This window comes from Hyaena hyaena, unplaced genomic scaffold, assembly GCF_003009895.1.
Source record: "Hyaena hyaena isolate Hyena2069 unplaced genomic scaffold, ASM300989v1 scaffold_12, whole genome shotgun sequence".
Taxonomy (NCBI): Eukaryota; Metazoa; Chordata; class Mammalia; order Carnivora; family Hyaenidae; genus Hyaena; species Hyaena hyaena.
The window spans coordinates 1452730-1467054 of NW_024080644.1; the positions used below are offsets into that span (position 1 = coordinate 1452730).

Sequence of the window (14325 nt, forward strand, 5' to 3'; positions counted from 1 at the left end):
GCTCAGTCTTCTGCTGGGTATTAGGTGGGAGTATGTTGAAAGTATAAAACATACTTGTTCTTGGGGCGCCCACATGGCTCAGTTGGATAAGTGTCTGACTTTGGCTCAGGTCATGATCTTGCAGTCTGTGAGTTCTAGCCCTGCATCAGGCTCTGAGCTGTCATGAGCCCAGCATACGGTTCTGTGCTCATAGCTCAGAGCCTGGAACCTGCTTCAGATTCTGTGTCTCCCTCTCTCTGCCCCTCCCCTGCTCATGCTCTGTGTATATGTCTCTCTCTCAAAAAAAACAAAACAAAACAAAACAAAAAACATGTTCTTTAGGGCTTTACACATCTTATTGAACTGTTGAGCTTGAATATGTGCATTTGTTCCTTGCACACCCAGCAGGTGTAGCTGTAGGTAATGGGAGCAGTGAATATAGAAACAAATTTGAATCCTGTCTCTGTAACCTCCTTGTCTACTCAGACAAATAATTTGAGAATGAGAAGGATGCTGACTTTGTGGGGTGATTGTAAGAATGGAGATATAACAAGAAGCATTTCCCATGATTCTTGGTGAATCATAATATAAGTAATGATAATTCATTATTATTAATACTACTTAGTAATTATTAGTAATAGTAATGAATAGTTTCTTTAGTTTCCCTTCTAGAAGTCTCGGTTCTTCAGTGTGAGACTTGCAGCAGCTACACTGGAGTCTCCGCTACTTGAATAAGTGAAGGAATGAAATACTGGATTTGAAAACACTTTGTATGCTTTGAAAGCATTATGAAAATGTCGGCTATTAATATTTGAATAATTTTATTACTAGATATAATCTGGCAAAAGTTACATGTGTATGTATGTAAATGCTAAATGTATGTAAGTGCTAAGTGTTAGGATATGGGCATATAGGATTGTTATAGAACTTAAGCAAATGAAAGCCTTGATGAGACTGGTATTTCACCGAGGGGGCTTTCTGGGAAAGGTGTGATTGGAATTGGGCCTTGGATTAAGGTAGGTTTTGAATATGAGGAACAATATACTGAGAAGCATGTGACAAAAAAAAGAAAACTATATGTTCAGGGAATAGTAATTAAGACTAGCCTGCCTAGAGAGTGAGGGATTCTTGAGGAGCCATTGGATAGGACAGGTAGAAGAGGCAAGGTGTGGCCGACACAAGAGACCTTACTGATCTGAAAAAGAAGAACCATTTTAAGTTGGGGGCAAAAGAATCACATTCTGTCACCAACACATCAGTGTGTTAGAATATGTTTGTAGCAACTGACTTTGGTAATGGAGTGTGAGCAAAAGAAATTATGAATTAGAGGTTTTCCTTCTACAGTATATAGTTTGAATGCCCATTTAGTGGTGATAACTACAGCTAAATATTTCAGAATCCTTGTCAGAGTCTTAAAATATCATGTGACATGACTACATACAGATAATTTTGGAACTTGACTCAAAAAATATGCCCATAATCCCCAACATTGCCCTTTTCTGAGGCTTCTTGTTGTGATGACCTAAAGGGAATTTATGGTCCATTTTCTACACCTTATGTTATTTGATGCCACCATTTGCTTGTTCTTTGTATTTCTTTCCATGTAGATTTTCAGTGTTAAGATGGTTGTAATATCCTTTATAATTTGTGTATCTTTCTTTGAAAGAAAAGAGATTTAAATAACTTATTAGAATCATTAGCTGTAGAGAGCTAGATAACTTAGTTACAGTGTATTCATTTTCAGTATTTTCTTCCTGGAGTTTCCTCTTAAATATTTTTTTCTCACATTTCTTTACAGTATGGATGGCGCAGATCTGTGTTTTGAAATCGTAAAGCGCGCTGACGCTGGCTTTGTATACAGTGAAGCTGTAGCCAGGTATGTAATTTGTATTGACTCAGAGGTCAAGGTGGAAATAAAAGAAGGAAATGACAGAGAAATCACATGACGTGACCTGCTTTTTGAACTGACGTTGAGCAGACTGTTACTCTTTCCTACGAGGATCATGTCTGTTTTAGTGTGCGGTAGTGGAGCCGACTAGTGACTGGAAATGCAAAATACTGAATTTATTAACATGAGTGTACAGCTTAACCTAGTACTGTTGCCCTTCCCATTTGTGATGACTTTTATTCAAGAAGGGATTTTGTAGCTCAAGAACTATGAAGAATCAAATTTGGGGGTTTTGTGTGTGTGTATGTTTGATCTTTGTTTTGGGCAGATGAGCCTTCTTCTTCATTTTGCCTTTTAGTGATAGCACATTGTTATGACCAGTTAATCTGATGAAATGCACAGAACAGTAGAAGGAGTAGAAATAATAGCACAGTTTTCCTGCCAAATATATGTGCTTCAGGCCAGTGTGTGATCTCCCAAGTAAATGGTGGCTATTGTTTTAAGTCAAGGTGTTATAAAGAACTAATGACTCAAAATAAGGAGTAAAGTTGAAAAATCACAGGAACCATGCACCAGGCCACTTGCTTACAGATTTGGAGCAATACAGCTTTCTGCTTTGGTGTCATTCAGTCACATCATAAATGCCCACTTCAGTGGGTTGCCTTTTTAATACATGGGATCTCCTCAGTCACCAGCCATAATATATTGAAGGATTCAAACTCATAAACCCACTAGGATTTATGAAAACTTTCTACCTTCTGAGAAACAGTTACCATTAAATGATTATAACTTCCTCCTGTCATTCTTTACATAACCATGGCATCTGGGACAGATACAGGTAGAAATAGCTTAGAAACTATCTGATACAACTCTGAGCTCAGAATGCCTTACCTTTCTTCAGATTCATTGTCCTGCCTCCTCCTGGCTAAGGAGCAAGGGCCCCAGTCTCAGGAGACAAAGCAGCCATAGCTATAGCACAAGAGGAAGAATACACTCAAGTGAGGTCGCTGCTGTGATGTGCTGCTGGAGCTAGGGAGAAGCAGCAGATGAAAGTTTATATATAGTAATTGTAATGACTCCTTTAAACTCCTAATGTATTCGTGGTAGAACTGAGGCTAGATATTCTCTTTTCTTCTGTGCCATACTCACTAAAGTACATTCTGTGCGGGGAGGTTTAAATCCCATTTTCGTATTAGTTTTGAGTTCTTACCACAATTAAAATTTTTTATTCTGTATCATGCTTCAGAATTTAAAAGCATTCTTTAATACCAAAATAGTCAATGCCATCTTGATTTTTCTTACAATATAGCAGTAAACCACTTTATCCAACTGAATGAAACTCTCAGAGCCTTGCATCTTACTGTCTATATTACTTCTTCAAAAATTTGAGGCAACCTACCTATTGTACTTTCCCAAATTGATCTTTCAACAGCAGCATCAAATAGGGAAAACTAAAAATTCTAAACATTGATTTTTATAGAACAGTGAAGCTTGATGAAGGAAGATGACTTTTTTCCTTTTGAATCACAGTAACACTGGAGTACTGTGAGAAATAAGCCCACTGACCTAATCAAAGGAGGGACACGGAGACTCAGAGCACAGTGAAGCGAGGCTTTAATCAACATTCTTGCAAGAGCGGGTGCGTGGACAGGCACACTTGGGGCAGGCACAGCAGACAATTTATCTCCTAGTGTGCAAGCCCCTCCGCCTGATTCTTCATTGGCTGAGTATATAGAGGTTACAGCCTTACCCGGAAGTCGCCTATGCCCACGTAAGGCAAAAAGTAGTCAGATTGGAACAAATGTACATTCCCTGAGGTGACGCAGAGGTTTCAGTCCCTCCTCCCTTTGTTCTTTGGTGCATGCTCATTGCAAAGCCTGCGAAAATAAGCCCAAAAAAAGGAGAAGGGAACAAGAACCAGGAAGTGAAGTGTCTAAGGGTCTAGGGCTCCATTGTTGGGGGGGGGGGCGCAGTTCATACATATTTCCAATAGGTTATAAACCTATTAATTAGACAGCACAGCTTTTATTTGGTATTTCTGAAAATGAATCCTCTCCCTTACTTCTCAGAGATACCTGGCACATATGCTGTCAGGGTTGATGTTAAACCAGTACCACATTTACCATGTTCCCCGACTCATCCATATTGCTTTTCCTTGACTTTGAGCCTGTCTGTGCCATTGGCCTGGGTGTCAGGATAAGGAGAATAGTAATATGTAGAGGTGATGCCATACGGTGAAATGGCTTGGTGGGGGGAGGGGTCTTTCCCAATCTCTAGATTTATAGTAAAGCTAGATGTTTCTATATATCAAGATGAAAGCCTGTTGATTTTTAAATCTACCTATATTTTCTGTTAAAATGGTGATTTTTTTTTTTTTTTTTTATGGAAGGAACTTTCCAGAATGGACCAGTAAAGAGTAGTATTGGAACCAATAGGTGACACTGTAAAGAGAGAGATTTGGTACAATCTATTAAGGATTCTTCCTAAAAAAGACAAAAGGCAGGAGGGCCATCCTCAGAAAGTAGTATTAGGCATGTTCCCTTTTGCAGAGGATCATGACCAAATAACAAGGGCATGTAGAGCCTTCCTTTGGTTGTAGAACATTCAGCCAGTTGACATTGAACTTCCCCTTCTCTGATTCTGTGATTTGTTGTTGGGAAATTTAGCTTGTATCAGTATTCTAGTGAGACCTACTGCAAGGAGACTCTGAGACACCAAGTAATCAAATTGATAATGGTTTTCTCCAATTGGCTGAGCTTCCAGAGAAGCAGCAAAGCATGGCATAAAATAAAACTGTGTACAGTCCTTACAACCCAATTAGTGATTACCTCTGTTCCTTCAGGGGTGAGGAGTTATGGAGCACACTAACATACAGAATCAGATTATCAGATCACACTCTTACAAATCAGAGCAGTCTTCTTCCCTAGTACCAAGCTTTACTAAATAATTATAGGGATACAGGTGATCAAAAGGCTCAGCTGAACCAGACAGGTGTGGGTTTTCAAGGGCAATTTCCCGGAGTAGATGAGGTGTCTACCTATGGGATCCCACACACGGGAGAATTACAGTTATCAGATGGCTCCATTGTATGCCCCCCAGGGAGTTGTATAGCTTCAGTGGCATCCTCCAGGAAGCCAGCCATGCCTCAAAGATCCTGGATTCTGTTTCCCATAGGTAATCCTTAGCCAGGGACATTCTGTTAAGAGCAGTTCAGAGATAAGGTATCTTCTGCCTAGCAAGAACGATAATCTCCTTACCTAGAGTCTCCTGCTCTCTTTTCTTCACCACCCCGGAAATGCAGGCTTCCAAAGGAAGTGAGTGGATTGCTGGCCACGTCTTTCCTTCCACTGAGTTGTCCTCATTCCTGATCCCTACAGGAGATAGAGGCAAACTTCTATATTGTGAAGTTTTTCTGAAAGTATAGGCCACCCTGATGATTCATGAAAATGAAGCTTTCTAATTAAAATTTAGTCAGCAAATCTAGAACATGTGGGTGGCTTTTGCTTTTCTGTTCTGCTTGCACACTGTTGACGTGCACAGCCCCCCAGAGTCCTAACTGGGAGGGTGGAAAAAGATCACTTTAAATCTGTGATATCCGGGGAGGAAAAAAAATGTATCTTCCCTGACACACTCCAGAGATTCTGATATGTGTGTATATTTGGGTCAAATAATTGAGAACCCTGATAATTGGATTAAAAATGCTCATTTAGTGAAATTTTCTTTTTAAGGACACTTTGAGATAGGAATTTTCTTTAAGCTACAAATATGTAAGTGGCTGTCTTGGTACTATGTATCCAAAGTAGTCCATACTATAGATATAAACTATGTCCACATTACCTAATTTAAATTTACCCACTATTCTCATGTTCACATCGAGATGCACAAATAGGCTGTTCCTAAACCTTTGACTAAACAATAATAATAATAATATTGCAATAATAATGACTTCACCCTTTGTAGCATGGTTTAGAGTTAACAAAGCGCTTTCACATTTGTTGTCTCTGCCGTTTCAGAGGGTCACACACATATCCTTCAAAGCCCGATTTGAACCAGGAAAGGGCCAAGTTAAGAACCCCTAACTTAAACAGAAACTTAATTCTAGGCTGCACAGGACCAGGCCAAGAGTGTATGACCACAATCCCTTTTGTGTGCATTTGCAAAGTAAGAAAAATTGGCATCATGACTAAGGACTGCATGAGCCAAGTTCTCTGCCTAGAGCCCAGTTGTGAGGAGACAAGAAGTATAGGAACGAAGTCTGGGGGTTCTTTTCCTACCTTTCATTTAAAAAATGGAAACTTCTGATCGGTTGTAGTACACAAAATGATGCCTATGCCAATGAGAAGGACATTCATGTGAGTTTGATAGTAGCATATCCAAGAGGGAACTTGATGGAAATGCCTTTTAATTGTATAGCAGGAGTAGAGAAAAAAAAAATTTGAGTCACAAGGATATACACAAGGGCATTTACAAGTACTTATTACTTAGTTTTTTATTTTAAAGTACGAGGAATATACAATCTGGAAAGAAAACAAAATTCAGTAAGTACAAGTAATGTTGGGTATATTGCATTTCTGTCATGGCTGGCTGAGAAAGAAAAGGGGAAAATGAAAAAGGAAGAGAGATAATAGGAAAAAAGAGAAAGATATGAGGGGAGTAGAATACAGAAACAGAGAAGATGAAAAAGATACTCGAGAGAGAAATCGCAGGATTACAGAAAAAGAACTGGAGAATTAATGGAGGGAGGGAAGTCGGAGTAAGCTCTGACTGAATACTGAAAAATGCTTTACTCTGGTCACACCCTGTTGCTAGTTGACCCTGTTAAGCATTGTTTATTTAAGGCCCGGTCTCTAAAATGCTAACTCCTCCTGTGTTTTTAACCTGGACTTCGTAGGGAGCAGCTACAGACCCCTGCTGGCCACGTGATGCATCTGAGGCATCCGACTTCCTAGGATTTCAGCCCAGATGAGCACTGGATGTTGTTGGAAACCAACTTGACAATAAACTATTTATTAAAAAGAAAACAACTTATCAGAAACTACAATGGATCATTTTTATTTCTTCATGTTGACATATATTCTACATGGCTGGCTTACCTCTTTGACATTTTTTTCATTATAGTCCAATGACGTTTATGACTCATCAATTAATTAATTCTTAAAAAAGAATAAAAAATTTATATTTTGAAGCCCCCCCCCAAAATTTAACTATTTTCCATTACAAATGGCTATTATGGATGGTTGCCTGAAAAGAATAAGAAAAAATAAAGAATTTAAACATCACTGTTAGTATAATAAATGCGATCTATTTAGTAAATAAAATTATGTTAATGATGAAAAGAAATCTGAAATAAAGTAATTATCAAAAGCCCCCCCCCAAAAAAAGTACAACATCATTGTGTCATTAGGGAAATGCAAATTAAAGCAAGGAAATACTACTACAAGTTATAACACTATATTTAAATGAGTTAAGTACCAAATATCTGAAAATACTAATTATTGGCAAAGATGTGGAGCAATAGAAACACTCATTTCTGGAAGAGCTGTAAAATGGTACAGTTATTTTGGAAGACAGTTTGGCAGTTTTGTTTTGTTTTTACAAAGTGTTTTACCATACAATCCAGTAATAAAACTCCTAGATATTTAAAAAAAAAAAAAAGAGTTGCCCCAGCTAAAACTTGATTATGTTGCAAAAAGAAATCGCCCTCCATAAGGAGGTTCTTTCCTCTTGTTTGTCCTTCCAGCTAAATGGGAATAAGGTAGAGAGCCAGCCTCTGCTGGCAGATAAAAGGCTCCCACCCCTTCAGTTAGAATCCGCGGTGTACCTCTGAGCACCGTTCACTTCCTAGCAATCCACTTAACTAAGTACAATTAACTGAGCGTTGGAGACTTGCTTTTTCTCCCCGCCATGTTTTCAGCTTGAATTTTTAGTTTGCGGAGCCATTTCACTTATGAACGTTGTGAAATTCTTTTGGCTTGGTTATCTTAGGAAGTATAGAACATGTTAAATTTCTTCGTGAAGCTTATTAACGTATGGGTCTACCAACTTTTTACATTATTAAGCCTCACATCCCACCAGTCTTGTCTACTCCAAGGAACAGTATCTGCAGGCAGCGAATAGGAAGGTGGGAATTACAAACTAGGGACACTCTGCATTAAGTTTTAAAAATGAAAAATTGTTGTTACAGTTTTAGATTTCTTTTGTTTTTCCTACAGTCACTACATGAGACAGATACTGGAAGCTCTACGCTATTGTCATGATAATAACATAATTCACAGGGATGTGAAGGTAAGTCCTTTTTATCACTATAATGTGCACAAAGAGTAACTGGTAACAGTGATAACAATCAGAAAATTCTCTTTAATATTCTTATGGAGAGCATCTTAAAGTTAATTTTACTTACAAATAAAAATCTGTTTAACTGCTTTATATTTGAAGAGTCCTACTCATTCTTAACAGGAACACTTTTATCATTTCAGTTTCTTCTTGTTAAAATGTACACGTATTCCAAAAGTTTATTAATCCTCTTTCACTATTATGTGCGAAAGAGAGAAATAAAAAACTCAACAAATAGGAAGAACCAAACACTATCCTATCCTAAAGTTAATGGGGGCGGGGGCCGCACAGGCGGGGGTTTGGGATTGGGTTTATATAGTAAAAGTTCATCATATTCTTATGCTTTTGTAGTTTTTCAGTATAGAATAGTCACCATTTTTTGCAGTTTTTAACATAGTCTGAAATCATAATTATAAGTGTAATATGGCTTTGCACCCTTAGGAATGTGCATATTACCATCATTCAGTCTTTCTGCCTGTTTGATCCCAGTATCAAGTTCATGACAACTGTCAGTCGCTGGCTCCTAACGGTGTCAGGCAGAACATGAGGGCATGCCAGAAAGGAAACTAGAGCACCTCCCTCCTGATGCCCAGCCCCTTCCACGGCCTCGAATCACTAAGAGCCCCTGAGGTCTCTCTGGCCCTGTTTGTCCACTTTCTCGCTCTGGTATTTTTTTACTGGCCTCTCTCTAACCCACAGCATCCACAGACATGGTGCTCTCCTTCCCTCAAAAGATACTATCAAAGGACTGGCTTCTTCAATGTATTTTAATGGTTAAGAAATTAAGTAGAGTTTAGTTAAGTTTTCTATAATGTTTGAGAAATTTTAACTGAAAATTCTCGTGGTTTGAAGCTGAGGTAAAGTATGAGCCACTCCAAGACGGTCCAGTGGAATGTCACCATAGCAAATGAAAAAACTCACTGGAGAAATGCACAACACACACATTACTTGCAAAATATCTTACTCTTTTCAAATGTGGTGATAGGAGAATGGGATTGTTATTCTCAGTACTCAACACTAAACAACCTGATGGATACATAGCACTTTTATAAAAGTATTTTTCAGTTATGCAAGCAAATCAGAAATCTAAAAAATAAAAGGGGGGAATTGCCAATGATAGTAGCAGGTTGTGTTACTCTTCTATCTAATTAACGTAAGAAAATGCATACATAGTAAAATATAATTCCTTGTATAATAAAATGGATGATAAAAATGACGTTTGAAAAAGCTAAAATGGGTAAGCTGATTCTTAGTTCACGTAATAGCACTACGTTAAAAACACTTTCGCTCAAGAGGCAATTTTATTTTGAATTCTGTTCTTGAAAGGTAATTATAGCAACATCATATAATAAATAATGATTGGCAACGTACTGTACTGTAACACTTTCAATAATATAGTCAGCTTTTGATTAGTCATGGTATTTGATATGACGATCCAAAAACCAAATAAAATCCCCAAGTAGTTATATTTGAATATTGTACTTCAGCTTCTCATTTACCTTCTGATTGATTGATTCAGCAAATATTCATGCGCCTACTTCATGCAGAATACCGTGCTCAGAGCCCTGAAGTTACCATCATGGTCTCCGCAGGGAGATGAGGCAGTGCATCTATTACCGACTGCCACAGAGCGACACAACAAAACTTCAGACAGCAACCACTATTTATTTGCTCACGATTCTGCAGTTTAGGCAGAGCTTGATGGAGGCTGCTCAATTCTGTTTCACAGACTCTTGGCTGAGGCAGCATGGCTGGTACCCCTGAAGGCCTCACTCTTGTGGCATGGCAGCTAAAATACAACTAGAACAGCTGGGGACTTGAAGGGCCTTCTTCTAGTCTCTCATTCAGAGTATTTCTTCCTCCTGCTCTCCCTCCATCTTCTCCTCTATCTCTCTTTCTTCCTGTGGCCCTCTCTCCAGCACGACAGTATCTCAGGGCTCCAAAGAAGCAAAGACGGAAGCTGTCAGGCCTCCTGAAGCCTAGGCCTGAAATCGACGCTGCATCATGTTCTCTGCATTATGTTAGTCAGTAGGGTACAAGACTAGCCTGGATTCGAGAGGAGGAAACATAGATTGCACCTTCTGGTTGGAGGAGCGACATATGTGCACAGGGCTAGGAGAAATTGTTTGTAGCCATCTTTATAGACAGGGAAAACAATTATTGTCCAAGATAGAGGGTGGGAAGTATCATTAAAAGATGGAGTCAGAGAAACTTCATGGAGGAGGTCACGTTTGAGTCTGGCCTTGAGTCATGAGGCAGTTACATGGAGACAAGCGGGCATTTCAAGCAAAAGGAGCTATGTGTGCAAAGGCTCAAGATTAGTTTTGCATTGGATTTTATTAGTTTATTATCCCTAAGGCATATGCCAGATAGTTTTGAGGAAGCACCCAGAAAGGTGCTGAGGAAGGGGAGACAGAAGTAATTCTCAAAGTGCAAGTGAGGAGAAACCACCAGAAAAGGTACCATTGTTCAGTTGGCAAGTGGACTCAACATAGAGCACACGTTAATGTTGATAGTCTTTATATTGCAGGACCTGAAATCTATACATTTTGTATGGGTAAATGGAATGCCCACATTTAGCTAATTAGTAATGTTGAATATGGGTAGATTTTTCTTAAGACCTTCATCCCAAAATATACACGGAGTGCTTATTGTGTGTCAGACACTATTCTAGGAACCGGAGCTATTCCAGTGAACAAAACTGCTCCCTAAACGGGTTGCAGTTTTAAACAGGGTGGTCAGAACAGGCCACATTGAGAAGATGACATGTGAGCAAGGAGTCACAGGAGGAGAGAGGTGAGCTGGCTGATATCTAAAGGAAGAGCATTTTGGGTAAAAGGGACAGCCAGCGCAAAAGCCTAAAGCAGGAACATAATGGGCCTATTTGCAAAATAGCAAGGAGGCCAGTGTGGCTAGGGCAAAATGAGCCATGAGGAGAGTGGCGAGTAGATAAAGTTAGAGAGGGAAGGAGGGGAGGAGCTTTGACTCTCACTCGGAGAGCAATGAGGATTCACCAGAGAGTTTGGAATAGCCTGATCTGACTTTCCATGGTAACAGCACTACATGGCTTTGTTGGTAATGCCTTGAACAGGGGCTCTTGGGCAGAAGCAGGGAAACAGGACATAGTCTTGAGAGTGGTAGCAATGGAGGGGGTGAAAACATAGACTCCATATATATTTTGAAGGTTGTATCGACAGGATTTGCTAATATAACTTCAGCAACTCCAGTAACTCAAAGTAGTTTTATTCAGGACCTTATTATATGAGTTTTCCAACGTAGTAGTCATTAGGAAACTTTAATAACGGTACATGGCACACAGCTAATAATTCCAAATTTCAATTTGATGTATTAATATGTTTGTTAATAAAGCAGCCCGTTAGCTTTTCTTCACATTCAGATAGCCTATGTTCAGTAACTGGCCTATGTGTAGATTTCATTTGTCTATAGATTTCAGTTTCTATAGTTAGTTTTTATCAAAGTTTTCTTCCCGTCTACTTACTAAAGAAAATATAAAAGCATTGCGATGTTTTATTCCTTTTAGAAGAATTTAGATTACTTAATCATCTGTTTCACTTAGCCAAGAATATTCTCAGATTCTCTCCCTTTCCTTCTCTCTCATAATTCTTGGCATTGATCCCAAAGCATTAAGTTTTTCCAAAGGTCCTAGCACTATATTGATTAGTAATACTCTTTTCTAACCTTGATAGGCATCTCTTTGTGAAATCATTGTAATTGAGTCTAAAAATGTTTCATTCATATCAAAGTTAGATTTGACTATATGGTACCTCGTGACCTGTAGAGGGAACTTGCTTTAGAGAAGCAGTTTCAAATGAAATTGCATAAAAAAAAATTGTGTAATCCCTTGAAATTCAGGGAAGCATATCATCATAGTACAGGTTTCTCCCACCAGCCACACTAGTGACATTTGGGGCCCTGTATCTTGTGGGAAGCTGCCCTGTGTAGCATGGCCTCTACCTATCCTCTGCTCATTGCATGCCAATAGCATTTCTGCAAGCTGTGACAATCAAAAATGTCTCCAAACATTGCTAAATATCCTCTGGGGCACACAGATCGCCCATGCTAAAGACCCACTGTATAATACTACACTGCTCCTGCTTTACCTCCCCACAAGCATCATTTAAGGCATGCATGCTCATTTCTTTTTTGGGTGGTTGTTGTTTTTTTGTTTTGTTTTGTTTTTTTTCGGTTTTTCTGACCTCTTCCCTTTTACTCCTCTTTTTCTTGTGAGAGGATGTGAAAACTTTCATTATGTTTCATTTCTTTCTCTTTTCTTCCTCTCGCCCCTAAATTAAAAGAGCTCTAAGAAGAAACAGTACAGTTGGCAAGGTAAGTGCACATCCGGGCCCCTTGCCTGCCTTCATTGGCCCTATTAAGCATTAAGAGTCCGTGGGTCTTTATTATCTCTCCTAACTCCTGAGGCAGCCATATATGGCATCATGTGGGCGTGGAGGGACAAAGCTTAGACTTCTCTGTGGCTCTGACCTACCAACATACAATTTTAATAACCGAAGTTACACCGCTTCTCAAAATGCAAATGGCCGTACACACAGTCACTTTCTATTCTGAATGGGGCCTGTGCCCTGGAGGTTTGGGGGCTCAGTGTTTAGTTCTCAGAAGTGTGCAAAACCCCATAAGCAGACAGTCCTAGACACTCAGCCAGAAGCCTCCACCCAAGCGTTTCTGCATGAGCTTCCTTGAAATGGTTTTCCTCCTAACTGGTGAACACGCCTGGCTGCTCTCTGGTCCCCTTCTGTTCTCAGTTCCCCTTTCACCTGCGTAGGGCCAGACTTTATAAACAGGTGTTCATCACATCACACTAGTTCCCATGGCATCATGGAGTTCATACAGTATTTCTTCCTCTGTTGCTTTTGGTTGCTGACACTTCTTCCATGTCTCTTACTCCAACTCATGTAGGAGAAAGAAATTGAAATTCTCATTTAAACGAGAACACGTTTATTTTAATGTCTATTATAAGAAGCACACTGATTCTTCTTCTGCATGTCTTTTGTGAGGTTGTTGAACATAATGGACATGTTCAGCTTGAATGTGGGGTTTTAATAATTGTACTTAGGAAAATCCCATGAATTATAAGATCATCTTAAATTTATCTTCTGTTTCTAATTGCTCTGCTTCCCTTTTCCCACTCTACCGTTCAAAAAAAAAAATCAACTCCAACTCCTTGATTTAGAAAGAAAAGAACGAGAGGCACCCAGCTGGCTCAGCTCAGTCGGTAGAGCATGCAACTCTTGATGTTGGGATTGTGAGTGCAAGCCCCATGTTGGAAGCAGAACTTACTTTAAAAAAAAAAAAAGAAGAAAAAAGATAAAAAGGAAAAGAATGACTGTTTCTCTTGCTTATTAGATGTGAATTCTTCCACTGCTCCTCTCCTTCTGAGCCAGGCCAGCAAGCACGTATGATGTGGCCAAAGCATTTTTTTTCTGTCCGGTACCACACCTTTCTAGCTGTAGTAATTTTTTTCACTAATATCAATTTAATTTGAATTTGGGGGCAGTCAGAGGAAGGTCCATGGTTGAAATGCTTACCAGATTACCAGCGGCCCTTGGTGCTGCCTTTGTGGTTTGCCACAGCCAGATTTCCTTTCAGCTGGTCTTCCCACGTTCGTCTCTACCATCCCCCACCCTGCAGACTGAAAGACCAAGGACAGGCTACGAAGAGTCCTTACCAAATACGCGAGACTGACACCTTCCTCTTCTACCCAGGAAGTAGAAATTCTTCCCGGTTGAGTAGTCTGTCCTTAAGTTTGCTTGTCTAGTCTTATTGGTTTGTGTTCCCAATTAATAGTTTGAAAGCTGCCTCAATGAAAGTGAGTATATGGAACGGATAAAAGGGAGAATAAACACTTGTCAATCCTGTTTTCTATAAAGTATACTCTCACTGGCCAAGAAGTCAAAATTTAGGGCTTCTGAAATTGTGTTCGACTAACTCACACATGAGAAACGTTGTTTTTCTCAAACCAGTGGTTTCCAGATGGGAGGGGAGCGAGGAGGTGGGCGAAATAGGTGAAGGGGGTTAAGAAGTACAATCTTTCAGTTATAAAATAAATTAGTCATGGAGATGAAAAGTACAACATAGGGAATATAGTC

At 39.4% G+C, this 14325-nt stretch overlaps 1 protein-coding gene across 4 annotated transcripts in view; it reads left to right on the forward strand.

Annotated features, from left to right (window-relative positions):
• The window catches only part of CASK (calcium/calmodulin dependent serine protein kinase), a 363023-nt gene that overhangs the window by 173133 nt on the left and 175565 nt on the right, over nt 1-14325 (forward strand). For all 4 annotated transcript variants that reach the window (XM_039255996.1, XM_039256003.1, XM_039256010.1 and 1 more), the window contains exons 4-5: nt 1778-1855; nt 8080-8152. In XM_039255996.1, coding sequence (XP_039111927.1) covers nt 1778-1855; nt 8080-8152 — 151 coding nt within the window. The remainder of the gene's footprint in view (nt 1-1777; nt 1856-8079; nt 8153-14325) is intronic.